The sequence below is a fragment of the Myxine glutinosa genome, chromosome 6 (genome assembly GCF_964187855.1).
Source record: "Myxine glutinosa chromosome 6, kmMyxGlut1.1, whole genome shotgun sequence".
Classification (NCBI taxonomy): Eukaryota; Metazoa; Chordata; class Myxini; order Myxiniformes; family Myxinidae; genus Myxine; species Myxine glutinosa.
In genome coordinates, this window is record NC_136266.1 from 115,247,931 (window position 1) to 115,266,158 (window position 18,228).

The following is an 18,228-nucleotide window of genomic DNA, read 5'->3' on the forward strand; positions in this document are numbered from 1 at the left end:
TCCTCTGTAATCTGTCTAAATGTTCCTCTTTAAAGTGCTTACCAGGCCTTGCAGCACCAGTTTTAGTGAGAAAATGAGATGGGCACCTATAAAGGTGCCCAACTTACCTTAAAGCTTGAGATGCAACTGTTACACTCATGGGAATCTTTTGAATTTGTGGTCCTGCTGTAGCATCACAGTCACCCCGCCCACCGTGCCGATCATTGGCCCCGGCAATGAGAAAGCGGAGTGGCGCAGGGCTCATCAATGTATCACAAGCGTGAAATGATAAAAAGGCAGATGCTAGCAATCTGTGATTTAAAAAAAGGCAGACATTAATGCTGTGCTTCATTGGCAAATGGTTCATAACAGTTGCCTTGTCCCTTGAGTCACGGAATGTTTGCCCTGCTATGTAGTCAAACTTCACTGGCCACGGCTCTGTGAAGAATCACTTTAAAAATTCTCATATCCTGATCTGGATCCAAATCTTCACCAAAATCAAATCAATGCGGCCTGGTCATACACAAACTGTTCACCAAGTTTTGTTCAAATCAGTCCAAAACTTTTTGAAATACCATGCGACACAACATATTGTTTTTGGCCATATCTCTCAATGGTAAAGAATCACATAGCAAAATAAAAAATTCTGGTGTGCAGATCCAGATCCAGATCTTCACCACATCAACTCAATTCATCCTTGTCACAAATCCAATCTGTCCACCAAGTTTCGTCCGAATCCGTTGATAACTATTTCATATATCCTGCACACAACAAACAGACAGGGGTGAAAATATAACCTCTGTCCACCTTTGGTGGTGGAGGAACAACATATAGTTCGCCATGTGTGAAAACTGGATCGTGCAGGTACATTGCAATTCTTTGCAAAGTCTGTTCTTGAGCCTTATTTAATGTCAAGCTAACCACTAGCTGTACTATGAACTGATGTCATTACCAACCAGATGAGAAGGCCTCGTCAGTGAGCTCTATTGTGGAGAATTAGCACCATTTTGGGTCATCCTGCATTTGCTGCCTGCAGTAGTTGTTCATTGATGATGACAGGCAACCCTTCTGTATTTTCATACTATTCAGCCATTGCCTGGTCTCGAGGTGAATTTCACTTGTCTTGACTGCTTCATTGGTGGTTTACGCCAGATAATTCCACATCCACACAAGCAGTGTAACGTGGAAAGTAGGCCTGGGACTTGCTCGCACCCGTTGACTTAGCTGGCGCTTGCAGTCATTTTGACACCACCCATTGGACTTGAACGGGGCCTTTGTAAATAATGGGCCAATGGCTGTAACAATATGTTGGAAAAAGGAAATCTGAGATTTTCCAAGGTTTGTTCCTGTGAGCTTATGCATCAAATGGCAATGGTTGCATCATTTCCAAGGGGATGAGGCCTTGCCACTGATGAAATGCCCAATGTATGTTAGAACTATTCAGCCATTGCCTGGTCATGGGGTAAATTCTGCTTGTCTTGGCTTCTTCGTTTGGTGGTTTAGGCTGGCTGCAGGTTAGTTGGAGTGTGGTTCAAACCACTTTAGTCTGCGTACGTAACCTCACGGTTTGCTCGGCCGAATTAATAAGAGGCATGGGCGTCTATCAGCATGACATCTAGATAATTCCATGTCCACACGAGCAGTGTAACATGGCAAATAGGCCTGGGAACATGCCCGCAGCTGTGTACTTATATGGTGGTTGTGGTCATTTTGACCCGACCCACAGAACTCGAATCGGGCAACCATAATCGGGCAAAAATAATAGCTATAACAATATATTGGAAAAGGGAAGCCTGAGATTTTACAAGGTTTGGTCTTTTGAGCTTATGCATCATATGGTATCTTCTTGCATAATTTCCAAGGGGATATGGCTGTGCCACTGATGAAGTGCCCACTGTAGGTTGGATCAGGAATTTGTGATTTGGTCAGGGTGCTGACAATAGCTCACCAAGGACTCCGTGTGATCCTTAGCTTCTCCCAACTAATGCTTACAGATGGGCTGCCCAGCAATATTCATCCAATGGATGGCGCACATATCTATTCAGTGTCCCATCTCATAAGTAACAGTCTGACAGTTTATAGTCAGTTCGGGAATCAAACACAGACTAGACCACTCAATGCGGTGTGTGCACTTGCTCTGAACTAATTTGCCAGACTTTTTCTAACTTACAGTGCAGATGTGCTTAGTGTAATTCTGTGTCAACGTTTCCCCAAAAATTATAATGGCTTTGCATTGTTTGAAAGTGCAGTTAAAATCTAGTAACAGTAAGGTTGTGACACACTTCGATGAATGAAGCACTTAATCCTTCATGCATGTTTTGTTCAATCAATATCCATGTGCTTTAGTTGCTATATGGAAGATAATATATCAGTATTTGTGCATTATTTCTAATCAAAGGACTTCTGTTCTTTCCTTTGGTGTGTTTATGACTTTATTATTTTTTCCCTGTGTTGTGCTGCACCTTAGGTGTGAAGAAGGCTGATGAGAAGCAGTTGCGTGAAGTCGCATCGGAACCGGACGTGAGCCATATGTACCATGTGAAGGAGTTCAGCGACATGGCATCCATCGTAGATAGTCTCACTCGAACAATTTGCATCCGCGTTGAAGAGCAGCAACGCGAGATCCACAGTATGGAAAACACATGCCTTAATGTCACAATATTATTGGTCAAATAAATAATTTGGTAAGGAGCATGCTGTAGTGCTGTACACATGATATAGTACATTGTACCTTGGAGTATCACGTGATGCATGAAAAAAATATGTTTTCTCACAAGGAATTTCATTGCAGCCTGAGCTGTGATTGCCAACCTATTGTTGTTTGTCCATACTGTATCCTCCTTAAATGTTCACTGTCAAACAAGGAAGCAAGACATACCGTTTCTTACATCTTTGGTATGACTCAGCTTGATTCGAACCACTGATTCAGAGCGACAAGCTCAGACCATTACACCACCCAGTCGAGTTTAGGTTTATACGTTTTATTTCATGCTCTGTTTCAATACAGGACACTTTTATAGTTTTCACACTTGTTTTGCAAAGTAGTTTGTGGATCAACTCTTTTGTGCTATCAAATTTGATTGAAACTGATGGAAGGTCGGTCAACCATAATGGGCCATCACATCACATCGGTTAAGGCCAGTATATATTTCTGGAGTACAAGCTTATTTTTCAGATCTCTGTAGTGACGTGGTTTTATTATTTGTGTGTGTATAACTACATGTATATGTATGTATATACAGTATATATATATATATATATATATATATATATATATATATATATATATATATATATATATATATATATATATATATGTATATATATATATATATATATATATATATATATATATATAATATATTATATATATATATATATATATATATAATTATATATACTAGGGCATGCCCGTACTATATATATGCCCGTACTATATATCTATCTAAAATTATATCCCCCCCCCTCTATTTACATGAAATGGTTTGGTCCATTCGCAACGCCAAAGCGAACGGCGAACGACTTGCGAGTACAGTGACAATCCCCCCCCTCTATTTACATGAATGGTTTGGTCCATTCGCAACGACCACAGAACCCCCCCCCCCCCCTCTATTTACATGCAATGGTTTGGTCCAAAGCGAACGGCTTCCGGAGTTTGGTAAAGAAATCGCCATCGCGTGCACAAACGCGCAGGAAAGCGAATGAATCGCAAATTCGTTTTTATTAGTTGTAAAACATAGTTTAACGCCAACATAGTTTGCAAACGTGAAATAAATGAATACGCTCTCAAATGTGCCATCCGAGGCAGAGTGTGCCCGCCACGTTCGGCACACGCGATCGTTCGCTGCTCTCTGATTGGTTGAATCGTTTTTTGGACATAGCTCGGTAAGTAATTGTCCGATTAATATGAAACCTTGAAAAGGCACATCCTCGGGTCCCCAGCAATATACCTGGCAAGTTAAAAGTATATCGGACCCGTGGTTGTCGAGAAACAGCGGTCACAGACAAACAAACAAACGTACAGACAGACAGACAGAGATTACTGGAATTATAGATAGATATATATATATATATATATATATATATATATATATATATATATATATATATAATATAATATATTATATATATATATATATATATATATACATATATATATATATATATATATATATATATATATATATATATATATAAATAAATATATATATATATATATATATATATATATATATATATAAGTTCAAAACACACCTGGTCACAAGTGTGTCGCACTGACCGGGTCAAGTCAAGGTCCTCAGCATCATCCCGTTTCGGCCCTTCAACCTCGATACGGTCAGCTAAGGTGGGCCAGCAGGGGCACATACACATCCACATGCAGCAACTACACCTGGATGCGTACATACCCCCACCCCCAGCCAGTGCGAATGCAGACTACAATAACAAAATCGCCACCACATCCAGAATCCACAGCACCAAACAAACATGGTGGAACACTCAAACACCCACCTTTATACTTCCCTTTCTCCCATACCTGGCCATTTCACTCTCCTCCTCACATCCTTTCCCTGCTGAAGTACAACCCCAGGACATACAACACTGTGGCTTGCTACCTGGCTGTTTCTCCCGGCCGTCTTACGTGTCCCCTTTTCAAAGGCACTGCATATGCATATATAGATACATATATATATATATATACTGTATATATATGTATATATAAATATATATATATATATATATATATATATATATATATATATATATATATATATATACACATATATATATATATAATTATATATATATATATATACACATATATATATATATAATTATATATACATATATATATACATGACTATATATATATATACATGACATATATATATATATATATATATATATATATATATATATATATATATATATATATATATATATATATATATATTCCACTGAGGCCGCCGTCCACGACTACTAAACTCGTGATTGGCGGATTGCTAAGCAATTCCGATCGCCAATCTCCCAGTCACGCGTCGAAGAGTTTACTGGTCAATATTCCAAATACCTTCAAGACACGTGCCCGGAGAAACCGGGGACCGAACCCTCGCTTCCACACACCTTATTCAATTGCGTGCTGAGCGGATTTGCACGGTGTGGAAAGCGGCATTACCTGACGTGATTTATGAACCCGATTCGAGCCAAATTCGGTCTCGGATGATGCTAGGCCAATGGAGAAAGGACGTACCGAACAGGTTGGAAAGGAATCAAATGTACAGCCTTTTATTTTGAAGGCACAGAGAAACAGAGACGAAGATTCAGCTTACCAATTCTTACCTAACAATAAACCCCACTGGCGCCTTCACACTCTGACACACTCACTCAGGGAATACCACTGGTTAAGGGCGTACTGATGTGTGTGCTGGGATTGCCTCGCAATTGGCCACGTGGTCTGGTGTGTGCAGTTCGGTCCTCACGTGCAGACTGGACGAGGTCAGGTCCGAAGGACGAACCGCCGCCTCGAAGTCGGCACGGACGAACTTAGCACAGGTGGGACAAGCTGCCACGCAGGCAGACTTAGGCTCAGGTGAGTCGTGTAGAAAGCCAGCGCTTGCAGGTCAGCCGGATGGCGCAAGAGATCGGCGCAGAAGCGATTTGTGTCGACAAAGAACACAAAGGCCAAACACGTGTCGTGGGGGAAACAAAAAAGCAAGCGAGGTCTCGTCGTGGGCATGGCGAAAACGCAAGAGCTCAGGTGTGTCCTTGGTGAAGTCCCCAAAGCAAGAGAATTAAATCGCAATCCACGTGGGCTTTTACCAGGTCCGCCCACGCATGCAAAAATGTTCCACAGCCTCCCATTCGCTGAGGCTTGTCGCATCATGGCGACGGGTTCCCGGCTCGCCATTGGTCACCTGGGCCGTGCTTTTGGCCAAGCCTTCCTACTCATAGTAATGGCTTCCCTTAACCACACGGAGGTTTGAAATCCTGTCTAACTTCAACGCATATTTGGTTTTGATTACTACACATTGGGAAAGGGCTAATTTTTACATTCAATAGAAAATAACTAACCACTGCGGGCTACATGTTGTCTTGCAACGAACTATAGGGTGTTTGCCTTTATGGCACAACCGCAACAATATATATATATATATATATATATATATATATATATATATATATATATATATATATATGTATATGGACATATATATGTATATATGTCCTAACATATTGTTACTGATCGCGGTTTAGGATGTTGTTTGCCGAGCGAAGGCTCCGCGACCGAACAGTTGTTCCCCGACTCACCCGATTCACCCAGAACTTTGGCCGTATCGCACCGCAGCCGCCCAATCTGGAAAAGACTAAAACGACGAAATGCAAAGAGGAAAAGGAATAAGACGAGAAGACGGACAGAAGAGTAATTGGATTTATTATACACACAAGCAAAAAGGAAACAGTCACGTTTATTTACAACACATAAGACGCAGGTGACACAGTTCAAATACTAGCTTATACAGACTTAATTAAATACCCAGGGACAAGACACACAGAACAAACTCACGTACACAAGAAGGGTGGAAAGGCAGGAGGTGGATGGCTGGAGGGAGAGGAAGGTCCAAGGGGGTCCTGCAGCACGATCGGCGCATTTAGCAGCCGCCGTTCCTTCGCGGCCCTGCTCAAAACCGCCGTCCAGGCCCCAAGCGGCTGTTGGGTGTTGTTGCTGCTGTGGCCGCCGCTTGCTTTGCCAGGACTCGTCTGACTCGTCTGGTCCAAACCCTCAACTCAACAACACTCTTGCACGTCTCCCTGTCCAACCACTCTTTCTCTCTTGGTCCAACCACTCTTTCTCTTTCTTGGTCCAACCACTCTTTCTCTCTCTTGGTCCACTCACTCCTCACCACCGACCACCCCACGCTTCTTGCGCGCGCGCCTTTATAGCGCCTCCGGCGATCAAGCCGCCGGCCTTCAGGACACGCCCATCAGTGTGCTCACCTCGGCCCTGGTTGGTCACGCGACCCTCTGGCTCCGCCCTTGATGACGACGGGCGGGCACGCCCCTCTTCCCCGACCCGAGCACATGTTCAATGGTGGTTTTGGAGGGGATGTAATTGGCAATCGAGGCTTGGCAATGACGAAAGGGGATGTGAAAGGAAATGGAGATTTTGGGGATGGGAATGAAAGGGGATCTATTCTCTTTCACTGGTGCAATGGAGTACTTCAATTAATGGGAGACACAGCCTTACCCTAAAACACAGAATAAGATATAACTATCGAACAGGGGTATTCTATTATTGGCTGACGTGTATGCTTGTGGACTAATTATGGGATGCCCTTTTACCTTTACACAGCTCCGGAGGCAGGGGGCGCAGAATAAACAATAATAATAATAAAGCACACAATCAAAAAAATATACAGTCCTCATATCCGCAACACTGCACCCTCCTCCTCTTAGGCACGGCCCGGGCCTACAACTTTTTTTTATTTAGTGTGACACGTAGGTGTAGTTCCCTCTACTTTTAACCTGACCCTGAGTGCGACAGTTTTAAAACATAAATAAATGTGTCCCGCTGCTCCATTGCACCCTGCCTAACAGACTTACGCCCACAGTTAACCGAATTGCGGAATGGTCTTCAAACTACACACTGACGGTGGGGAGCATTATTTACAATGACGCTATTTTTATTTACAAGACTAACCCAGGACCTGTGATTGTTCTTTCTGGGGGGGAGACAGTCTGCTCTGCATCAATGCACCATGAACGCACCCAAAAACGCACCAATACACACTCAAGCACCAATCGGTGCAGTCACCATTGTTCATCAATGAAAAATAAATCAACAACCCCTAACCCTGCAGGTGATCTCTTGCTCTTCGGCTCCCTCTGCTGGTTATTATCATTTCTTCCAGTTGTTGTCTTTCTTTCATTTTCTTACTGGCGGCCTATTTGCAATAAAGTGTGCCCAATGTGTCCTTTTTATTTTCTTTTATTTATGGCCCACAGGGCCGACTACGTGTGCTTCACCTGTGTGGCATCGGTGCCCTGTGGCCAAGGTCCGCCAGCAAGATTTCGGGCCCTCATGGCCGGTTCCAGCAGAGGGGCCATGTCCCAACCCATGGGGTCCATAAGTGGTGCTCGGCCACAGACATGTGGTCCATAATGTGGTGCATCGATGCAGACAGCTGGTTCTGGGAATTCCGGGCGCACAATGGAGGACTCACGCACGCTCCCCTCGGCACCCAATGGCACACAGGTCATGGGGGAGACAAAAGAGACAATTGAGCGAGGGGTAAGGTCACAAGGGTACACATCAATAAGGCAATGCAAGGCGAAATGCGTACGGAGGGCGAAGTGAGAAAGCTCGTCCCTACCGTACGTCACCCCCCTGTCACCTACACTACCCTTGCCCTTACCCCATATTTACAAAATCTACCCATTTACAAATTCGTCACTACTGTCACGTCTTCCCCATATTTCTCCTATACCAAATTCGTCTCCACAATCCCTCTACTTCAAAATTTGCCATCACCAAATTCATCATCAATCCTCATAAGGAGGAAGAGATGGAACATCAAAGCACAATGTCACACCCACGTCACGATGCGTCTCACAATCCAAACATTTGCACAGTAAAAAATAATCAAAACATGGCATGGTGTGGAGTACCTGTCACCTCAGGTGAGTGGATGCAGATGGTGCGAGGAGACTTCATCCTAACTACTTTCTAAATGACATTAACACACTTTACACTACCCGGGGTCTTTCCCCGCAAATCCATTGGCCAACTTACACTATGGGTTCTAAAAACCAATTCCCATTGACCAAACTGTGGTGCTTCTCAATTTGTGGTCTCACTCCCCCGATTCATCTCCCGGTGCCCTTGCACAATTTCTGGGCTGTGACGTGTAGCTCTCCCAGCAGGTCTACCCACCTGCACACCTCCACCACTGTAGTTGCCACCCGAGCTTACCTAGCTCCTCACGCTAACCTAACTAACTGGGGAAAGCCCCTCCTGGCTCTGTCACCCCACTCGGTGCCCTCTGGCACTGGGCTACCCGGGTCCGTCCTCCGGATCCTCGGGCCCCATCCACCACAACTACTACCGGCTCCCAGAGCCCACCTGCGGCCTCACCTGGCCGACATCCTCACAGTGGTGGAGTGCCCAATCCAACTACACACACTAACAGGCTACACGCCCAGCCATTTCCACAACACTAATGCACCCATCCAAATCACCATTCTTCCACCCGCACCACAGATGCCAATATCCAACCACAATTTACCTATACCCTCTACCTAACACTTACACTACCCACCCCGGGTATTCGTGATGGGGGTCCACTCTTCCCCCATTCACACCTTCGCACCACCCACTCCACTCCATCGTTTCCACCATACTCACTCCACGACCATCCATTCCAATACTCCATTTATTCCACACTATTTATTCCACACAACCATTCTCCATACCTGTTGTGGCACACCTGTGCACTCACACCTGGTGCCACCTGCACCCTCCTTTCTTCCTGGACCATTTGGTCAACACAACACGCAATCACCACTACTCCCTCATACACTGCTCCATTCACCTGTTCAGTTGCACACCTGTGCAATCACACCTGTTCAATCCTCAAACACACGGCATCATCTCATCTAACTACTCCCCTCTGAAACTTGCGCTTCCCAGTCGTCCCTTTAAACTATTGCGCTCCCTCGTCATTATCATCCACTCTAATCTACCTGCGTCCCCACTACAGGTATCAGTCACTATCTAAACCTTAACGTTACCTAATGTCATCTTCTAGGGCCCTACACACAATATCCTAACCCACCCGGGCTAGTTTTCACTGCCATCAACCCCATAATCTAGTGCTCCTTTGCCCCCCTCCGTGAGGGATGATGGATTTGCCATCCCACCACATCGGGGAGGTCCTATCAATTTCGCTCGTCCAAATTCCAACCAATTCAAAAAATTTCCATTTACTGCCAATTCTACCCACTATTATAAATTTCGTATCAAATCACTACCATCATCCTCACAGTCCGCTATATCCTAGCCTTGGTGCGTCATGACATCATTAAACTCGGTTCGTAAAGCCGAGCAATGAATTCGGGTGGTTTGGTCGCCTGCAGGTTGAATCCGTCCGGCTTTCGGTTCAAGGGAGGTGGTTTGGTTGGACCGAGGTTCCACGCACCATCTCGGCGCGGCACCTTGCGGTCCCGGGCCCGATGGCTCAATCTCCCCCGGTCGGAACCCCGTCCCCACGAGGGGGCACCGGTCTGCTTCCTCCCACTCGCCCTTGAACCGGACCGGTCGCCTCGCCCGCCAAGGCCCGGACTCGACCGTGCGGGGCGGGGCCAAGCCCGATTCGGCAACGACGCTTCGAAGAGAAACGACGCAGCTTTGATCCGCGCCGGGCCCTGCATCCAACAAAGCACGCCGCGCCCCGAGCGCTCGCATCGGCTATCCGTCGCCCTAACCGCTAACCCGGTTACCGTCGATGCTTCACTTGCATGCTCACACGCATACGCTACCCCTTTCACCCTCACAAAACCCGGCGTTCCAACGCCGTCCGTACATTCCACCAACGTACTCCCTGTTACACACCACACCTCTCGCGCACCCTCGCTGTTCGCACACTCCTTTAACACACCTCGCGCACCGTCTTGCGCACTCTCCCTCGGTACGTACTCCGTACCACTCACCATGGGCGTGCACTCTTGCATCCACCCACTAACGCGCTCAGATGGGCTCTCCCACTCTCGCGCTACTACCAACTCAGGTGTGCTTTCTCGCACACCTTCGCCGTTCATCCCATGCGTGCATCCTCGCACCCGCTCCACCACCAACTCACTCCTCGTGTCACTCTCACCCTCGCACGTACACTCCGTACACCCCGACGTGCATTCTTGCTCGCACTCGGTTTCACTCCCACACGTTATAACACACCCACTCGCCGACGCACACTTTTTCCTCACACGCGTGCCATTTTTACTCACACGGGACCCTTCACCAACGCCCGGATGCCATATCGATCCCAATCGCGCGACAATTATTTTGTCGCCAAACATCCTCCTGCAAAATCTACCCGCACAATACACAACAGCACGACTCACCTGGGGGATCCTTTTCTCCACGCGAACCTGTAAACTTCCATTTGGATTAGCGAGTACATCATCATGATTTGAGCAGGGACTTTGTACATATTCCATTTCTCCCTGCAATTCCCGGGCTACCTCCGTCATCTCTTCAATTTTAATTCCCAGCACTGCTTTGTCTTTATTCACCTCGACGACCGCTGGCTTTAATAAAATTCCCTCTACCTCATCGGTCGCCGGCTTTTCCAAACCCCGTGTTGCGATTTCTACCCCCGTCATTGTACCCATGCTTTCCTCGCTTCGCTCAACCAGCGCTTCTCGACCCGCGTTACCTCCTCGTGCACCCCTGGGACCCTCTCGCCCAACTTGCGGTCTCTGTCCCTCTGCTCCCTTTCCTTCCTATCGGCCCTCATTCCGTTTATTGTTGCTTCAATTTGCTCACTCTGAGCCTCCATCCAGTTCCCCATTTGTTCCAGTCGCTCACCCTGAGCATCCATTTTTGCTTCTAGCCCCATATTTGCCATTAGTATGGTTGCATTAATCTGCGCCATGAGGTTCCGCACATCAATTCCCGCTATTTGCGCAGCGGGCGCGGCTACCCCGCGCTCGTGCGAGGCGCCTTTTTGCGCGCCTGAAACCTCGTGCGCGAGAGCGCCATTTTGTGCGCCTGATACCCCCTCAACCACATTGCCAATGTTCTCCTCCTCTCTTTCATCCACATACATTTCCCCGAGGTCCTGGGTCGATTCTACCCCGTCTATCTCTCCCACCGGCATCCCGTCGCCTTGACCAGCCATGGCGCGATTTCAAAATTCGGGTTTTGTAAAACAACAGCAATTTCGGTACTTTGTAATTTTGAGCGCGTTAAGTGCGCTTCGGGTCCAATCCCACTCCTGACACCAATTTGTTACTGATCGCGGTTTAGGATGTTGTTTGCCGAGCGAAGGCTCCGCGACCGAACAGTTGTTCCCCGACTCACCCGATTCACCCAGAACTTTGGCCGTATCGCACCGCAGCCACCCAATCTGGAAAAGACTAAAACGACGAAATGCAAAGAGGAAAAGGAATAAGACGAGAAGACGGACAGAAGAGTAATTGGATTTATTATACACACAAGCAAAAAGGAAACAGTCACGTTTATTTACAACACATAAGACGCAGGTGACACAGTTCAAATACTAGCTTATACAGACTTAATTAAATACCCAGGGACAAGACACACAGAACAAACTCACGTACACAAGAAGGGTGGAAAGGCAGGAGGTGGATGGCTGGAGGGAGAGGAAGGTCCAAGGGGGTCCTGCAGCACGATCGGCGCGTTTAGCAGCCGCCGTTCCTTCGCGGCCCTGCTCAAAACCGCCGTCCAGGCCCCAAGCGGCTGTTGGGTGTTGTTGCTGCTGTGGCCGCCGCTTGCTTTGCCAGGACTCGTCTGACTCGTCTGGTCCAAACCCTCAACTCAACAACACTCTTGCACGTCTCCCTGTCCAACCACTCTTTCTCTCTTGGTCCAACCACTCTTTCTCTTTCTTGGTCCAACCACTCTTTCTCTCTCTTGGTCCACTCACTCCTCACCACCGACCACCCCACGCTTCTTGCGCGCGCGCCTTTATAGCGCCTCCGGCGATCAAGCCGCCGGCCTTCAGGACACGCCCATCGGTGTGCTCACCTCGGCCCTGGTTGGTCACGCGACCCTCTGGCTCCGCCCTTGATGACGACGGGCGGGCATGCCCCTCTTCCCCGACCCGAGCACATGTTCAATGGTGGTTTTGGAGGGGATGTAATTGGCAATCGAGGCTTGGCAATGACGAAAGGGGATGTGAAAGGAAATGGAGATTTTGGGGAGGGGAATGAAAGGGGATCTATTCTCTTTCACTGGTGCAATGGAGTACTTCAATTAATGGGAGACACAGCCTTACCCTAAAACACAGAATAAGATATAACTATCGAACAGGGGTATTCTATTATTGGCTGACGTGTATGCTTGTGGACTAATTATGGGATGCCCTTTTACCTTTACACAGCTCCGGAGGCAGGGGGCGCAGAATAAACAATAATAATAATAATAAAGCACACAATCAAAAAAATATACAGTCCTCATATCCGCAACAATATATATGTCCTAACATATATATGTCCTAACACCTTAGCCCCCCCCCCCCCCTGCCCAGCCCAACGTAGGAGAGGTAGGGAGAAACCACGAATAGGGGGAAAAAGCTTTATTATTCGACATCTCATGTGCACAGTTTCAAAGCTTTGCTTCAATATTTGGTGTGCCCACCGCCTGCCGACCGAACTGCCTCCAAACGCGCGGGGTAGGATTCCAAGAGAGACACAAACAAGTCACGATCGAACTCCATTTCTTCGAGGACGTTAGTCAAAGCAGTGAGAAGCTCTTCCCCTGGTGTTCTGGAGGCGTTGTTCAACTCTGTCCTTGAGTATCGCCCCCAAATCTTCACAGGCGTTGAGGTCAGGCGATGCTCCCGGCCACTCATCGTTTCCGAAAAAATCGACCTTGTTCGCCTTCAGAAGATTCTGGGTCGCCAGTGCTCTCATGCACGGGGCTCGGTCGTGCAGAAACGTGGTCTCCTTGATGCTGAGGACATTTTCTGGGTTCCGTAAGAACGGAATAACATGGCGGGTCAGCACAACGTCTCGGAGGTATTTGCCGTCCCCTAATTGTCCTTGCTCTTTGATGACCCACATCAGCCTTTTCGCTGTGAACATCAAGAAGACGCCAACGCACTGTGCTGTCTTCGATTTCTCTCGAATCTTGAGTTCTTGTGGAATGTCATCATTGTGAAGAGCCCCAATTCTGTCGTTCTGGAAGTTGGGACGTCGAGCCTCATAAATGAAAAAATCATCAGAAGGGGCCAGGAAAAGAAAATCATCAGAGGTCCACTCACTCAAAAACTCACAAAACCACATTCGATCCTCGACGTTCTTCTCCGTCAGCTTCGGTGCTGGAGTTTGGTGAAAAGCCTTTGCGCCAATGGACTGAAGGAACCTGTGGATACTTGATAAGCTCTTCTTCTTCCCTCGAACCCGTTCAATCTCCTTTTGGAGCCCTCGAATGCTTTACTTCTCCTTGGCGAGCGACTCAATGATGATATCCCTGCTTTCCTGAGACAAACATTGTGCTGTCTGTTTGGGCCGGCTGTCCATCTCGCAATCGAAGGGATCACGGTTGCAATTGCATTTGACGAAGTCCTCAGACCTGTTCAGGTACTTGGCAACCCAGGATCAGGATATGGTTCCCGGCGTCTGATCCATGGCGACACGGAACGCGATAGCCATGATGCGGCATATCCACCTTTTCTTCTCGGAATCACCCGACCACGACATCACTTCACAAAATCTGCAACAGAACAAGAAAGGCTCATTAGATCATTATGAAATTTGGTATTTGAGATGTCAAATGAATGATCCTTCCCGCTATATGCCCGCCATTGTACAGTGGCGACCCAGTAGAGCTGGGCAGGGGGGGGGGGGGGGGTGGGGGGCAAGGTGTTGGGACACCATATATATATATATATATATATATATATATATGTATATATATATATATATATACATATATATGTATATATATATATATATGTACAACATATACAGTCACGTGAAAAAGTGAGTACAGCCCATGTAAAATTTTGACTTTTTCAACATATTTCAACATACAGCTATTTGATCTTCATTTCAACAATATTGATTGATAAAGGTGATATAATATAACAAATATCATGAAACATTTACATTTTGTAGTCCATTGTATAATTTAAATAAACATAAATGCAAATTTCGCATGTGGAAAAAGTAAGTACACCCTTGGCTCCAATAGGTGGTATTGCCCAATTTGGCAGAAACAACCTCGAGTAGGCGTTTCTTATAACTGTCTACCAGTCTCTGACATCGACTGGGAGAAATTTTTGCCCACTCCTCCATGCAGAATTCTTTCAGCTGTGCGATGTTTGAGGGGTTTCTTGCATGCACAGCTAGTTTCAAATCCCCCCACAACATCTCGATGGGATTTAGATCCAGGCTTTGACGTGGCAATTCCAGAACCCTCCATTTCTTTCTTTTCAGCCATTCCTTGGTGATTTACTGGTATGTTTAGGGTCATTGTCATGTTGCAAGGTCCACCCTCGGTTGAGCTTCAACTTTCCGACAGATGGCCTCACATTATCCTCAAGCACCCTCTGGTACAATGAAGATTTCATAGTGGATTCTATGATGGTGAGCTGCCCAGGCCCTGATGCAGCAAAGCCCCAAACCATAATATTTCCACCACCATGCTTTACAGTTGGTATCAGGTTCTTGTGGTCAAATGCTGTCTTTCGTTTTCGCCAAACATGTCTTCTGGTACTGTGGCCAAATAGCTCTACCTTTGACTCATCTGTCCAGAGCACATTGTTTCAGAAGTGCTGGTCTATGCCGAGGTGTTCATTGGCAAACTTTAGTCTTGCCCTGATGTTCTTTCTGGACAGCAAATGTTTCCTCCTGGCACACCTCCCATGTAGATCAAATTTGTGCAGCATCTTTCTAATGGTAGACTCGTGCACTTTGACATCAACAGTGGCAAGAGCTACCTGTAGGTCCCATGATGACATTCTGGGGTTCTTAGAGACTTCTTTCAGCATCTTGCGGTCTGCTCTCAGGATGAACTTGCTGGGGCGGCCTGGCCTGAACAAGTTGGCAGTTGTTTGGCATCTTCTCCACTTGTAGATGATCTTCCAGACAGTCGAATGATTGATTTCAAATTGTTTGGAGATCTTTTTAAATCCCTTCCCAGACTCGTAGGCATCTATAACCTTCTTTCTGAAGGCCTCAAAGAGCTCTTTTGATCTAGGCATGGTGACGCCGCACACTTCAACAACAAAGAGCAAACCAAACTAAATGTCTGAGGTTTAAATAAGACAGGTTCCTCCAAGATCCTCTCTAACGATGCTCTAATCATTTGCACCTGAGCTGGTGCACCTGATTCTAATTTTAGGAATTTAAATAGTGATAAATGTAGGGGTGTACTTACTTTTTCCACATGCGAAATTTGCATTTATGTTTATTTAAATTATACAATGGACTACAAAATGTGAATGTTTCATGATATTTGTTATATTATATCACCTTTCTCTATCAATATTGTTGAAATGAAGATCAAATAGCTGTATGTTGAAATATGTTGAAAAAGTCACAACTTTACATGGGGTGTACATACCTTTTCACGTGACTGTATATATATATATATATGTACATACAGTTATACACAGTGGATCGAGCTGACTCAAGTAATGTTGAACCTTCAACTTGAGATGGGATGGGATGAGGTTTAGACAGGTGACGTGACCTTGGTATTGAAGGTTATCATAATCATATCGCTTTTGCATGTACTATGGTATGATGGACCTCCTCCGCCCTCCTCACCCCTTTCCCTAAACAGCGGGTATTCCATCCTCCAGTCCAAGCAGAATTGATCCTCCGAGAGATTTTGTCACCTCTGAGGTGAATGCTCGCGGTTTTCGAGTATCCTGGACCCATCCTTCGGATGACGTGCTCAAGTACCGTGTCGTCTACTACTCCACTCATGGGGGGAAACCAGAAGAGGTTGGTCATGGAATGACGTGCAAGTTGGTTTATGGAAATGGATTGTAAAAGTTGTTTTTTTATGACATTGTAAAAGTAACTTCTTTGTTGTAGGAAATTAGTGATGGAGAGGGTGCAAGAGGGTGCAGTCAATTACTGTATGATAGTTCATTTTCACAAAATATGTCACCGATAACACAATTGTGGAATATCATCCTTCATTCCCGAATGTGTCAGTTCAAACTCTCTCTTTCATTGCTCTCTCTCTTTCAAGGAAAGGAAACCATAACCGAGCCAGGTTTAAATTTCATGCTTGTTCTCAATTAGTGATGGAACAAGATCTCGACGTTTTCGCATTTTTTTCTATAAATTTGTCACAATTGGCCTGCAATACTTTTTTTCCTAACCAGATTCGGTGGAATAATGGTTAAAGCGTCTGCTATGACTCCAGAAGGGTTGGCGGCTCAAATCCCAGTCGAGTCATACCAAAGACTTTAAAAATGGTACGTGCTGCTTTCCTTGTTTGACGCTCAGCATTTAAAAGGATAGAGCACATACAAACAACCAAAAGTTGGCAAAACTAGCATAGGCTTTGATAGGCCTACTGGCCTCCACTTGTGGCGAAGGACCTTGTAAAGAAACTTAAATGATAAATCCTGGATTTGTTTTCCATCAGTCAGACAATGCCACCCAAAAGTGGAGGGTGAAACTACTTTTGTCTCAACTATTTGGAGGTTTTATTCCGTTTCTTAACCAGATCTCACATTATTGACGGTGGTTGCATCATCTGAAACACAGTAGCACCAGTGGATGAAATCAACAGGAAGTTTATTGAGGTATGCTCACCACTGAGGGAATCAAGGAGAAGCTAACGTTCCTGGCATTAACCTTTTGTCAGAGCCAAAGAAGGTTTAACTCCGAAGGAGGGGTGATACCCAAAATGCAACCTCGCATACCCCAATCATCATGATGTTCATTTTTTCCATTGTTGTACCTGTCCACCGACACTGGTCGAGATTAACCAGCAAGATTACTTATTCATTCTACCTTTTTTTTGTGTACAAGATCGAGGCTCGTGTAAGAGCTAACATTAATCACATAAAAACAAACTGACACATGAAACATATGATAAAGGGAGTGGGAGACAAGATGGGGAGAGAGAGGGAAGCACACAAGTACAACAGTAGAGAACAGGGACATCGGGAGATTTGTGGGAGGGAGAGGGCTTGGGGGTACAGGGCATGGGAAGGGGGGGAGGGCACACTGCTATGACTTCCAGGAAAGAAGTTGGTATTTCAAAAAAGTGGATCTGGGGTGAATTCATGGGGGTAGAAAAGATCAAGGTTTTGGATGGGGGAAGATGTGAAGGTGAGCAGAGAGTCTTGATTTTGGCAGTTTAACCAGAAGAGGGTTGCAGGCAGATCTTGTGCGAGCTGTAGGAATATTTGGGGGACGGAGCACAGAGAGAGCTGGGGGAGCTAGGCCGGAGAGGAGTCAGTAGAAGACAGAAAGACCACCTACCTGCCTGCGGTGAGTGAGTGAAAGGCCCTCAGAGATAGCTTCATCGCGGGAGATTCC

The 18,228-nt window shown here is 45.9% G+C and overlaps 1 protein-coding gene across 5 annotated transcripts in view; it reads left to right on the forward strand.

Moving 5' to 3' along the window:
- LOC137430211 (collagen alpha-1(XIV) chain) overlaps positions 1 to 18,228 on the forward strand; it is a 371,222-nt gene that overhangs the window by 219,469 nt on the left and 133,525 nt on the right. For all 5 annotated transcript variants that reach the window (XM_078780417.1, XM_078780420.1, XM_078780419.1 and 2 more), the window contains 2 exons: positions 2,447 to 2,608; positions 16,508 to 16,671. In XM_078780417.1, coding sequence (XP_078636543.1) covers positions 2,447 to 2,608; positions 16,508 to 16,671 — 326 coding nt within the window. The remainder of the gene's footprint in view (positions 1 to 2,446; positions 2,609 to 16,507; positions 16,672 to 18,228) is intronic.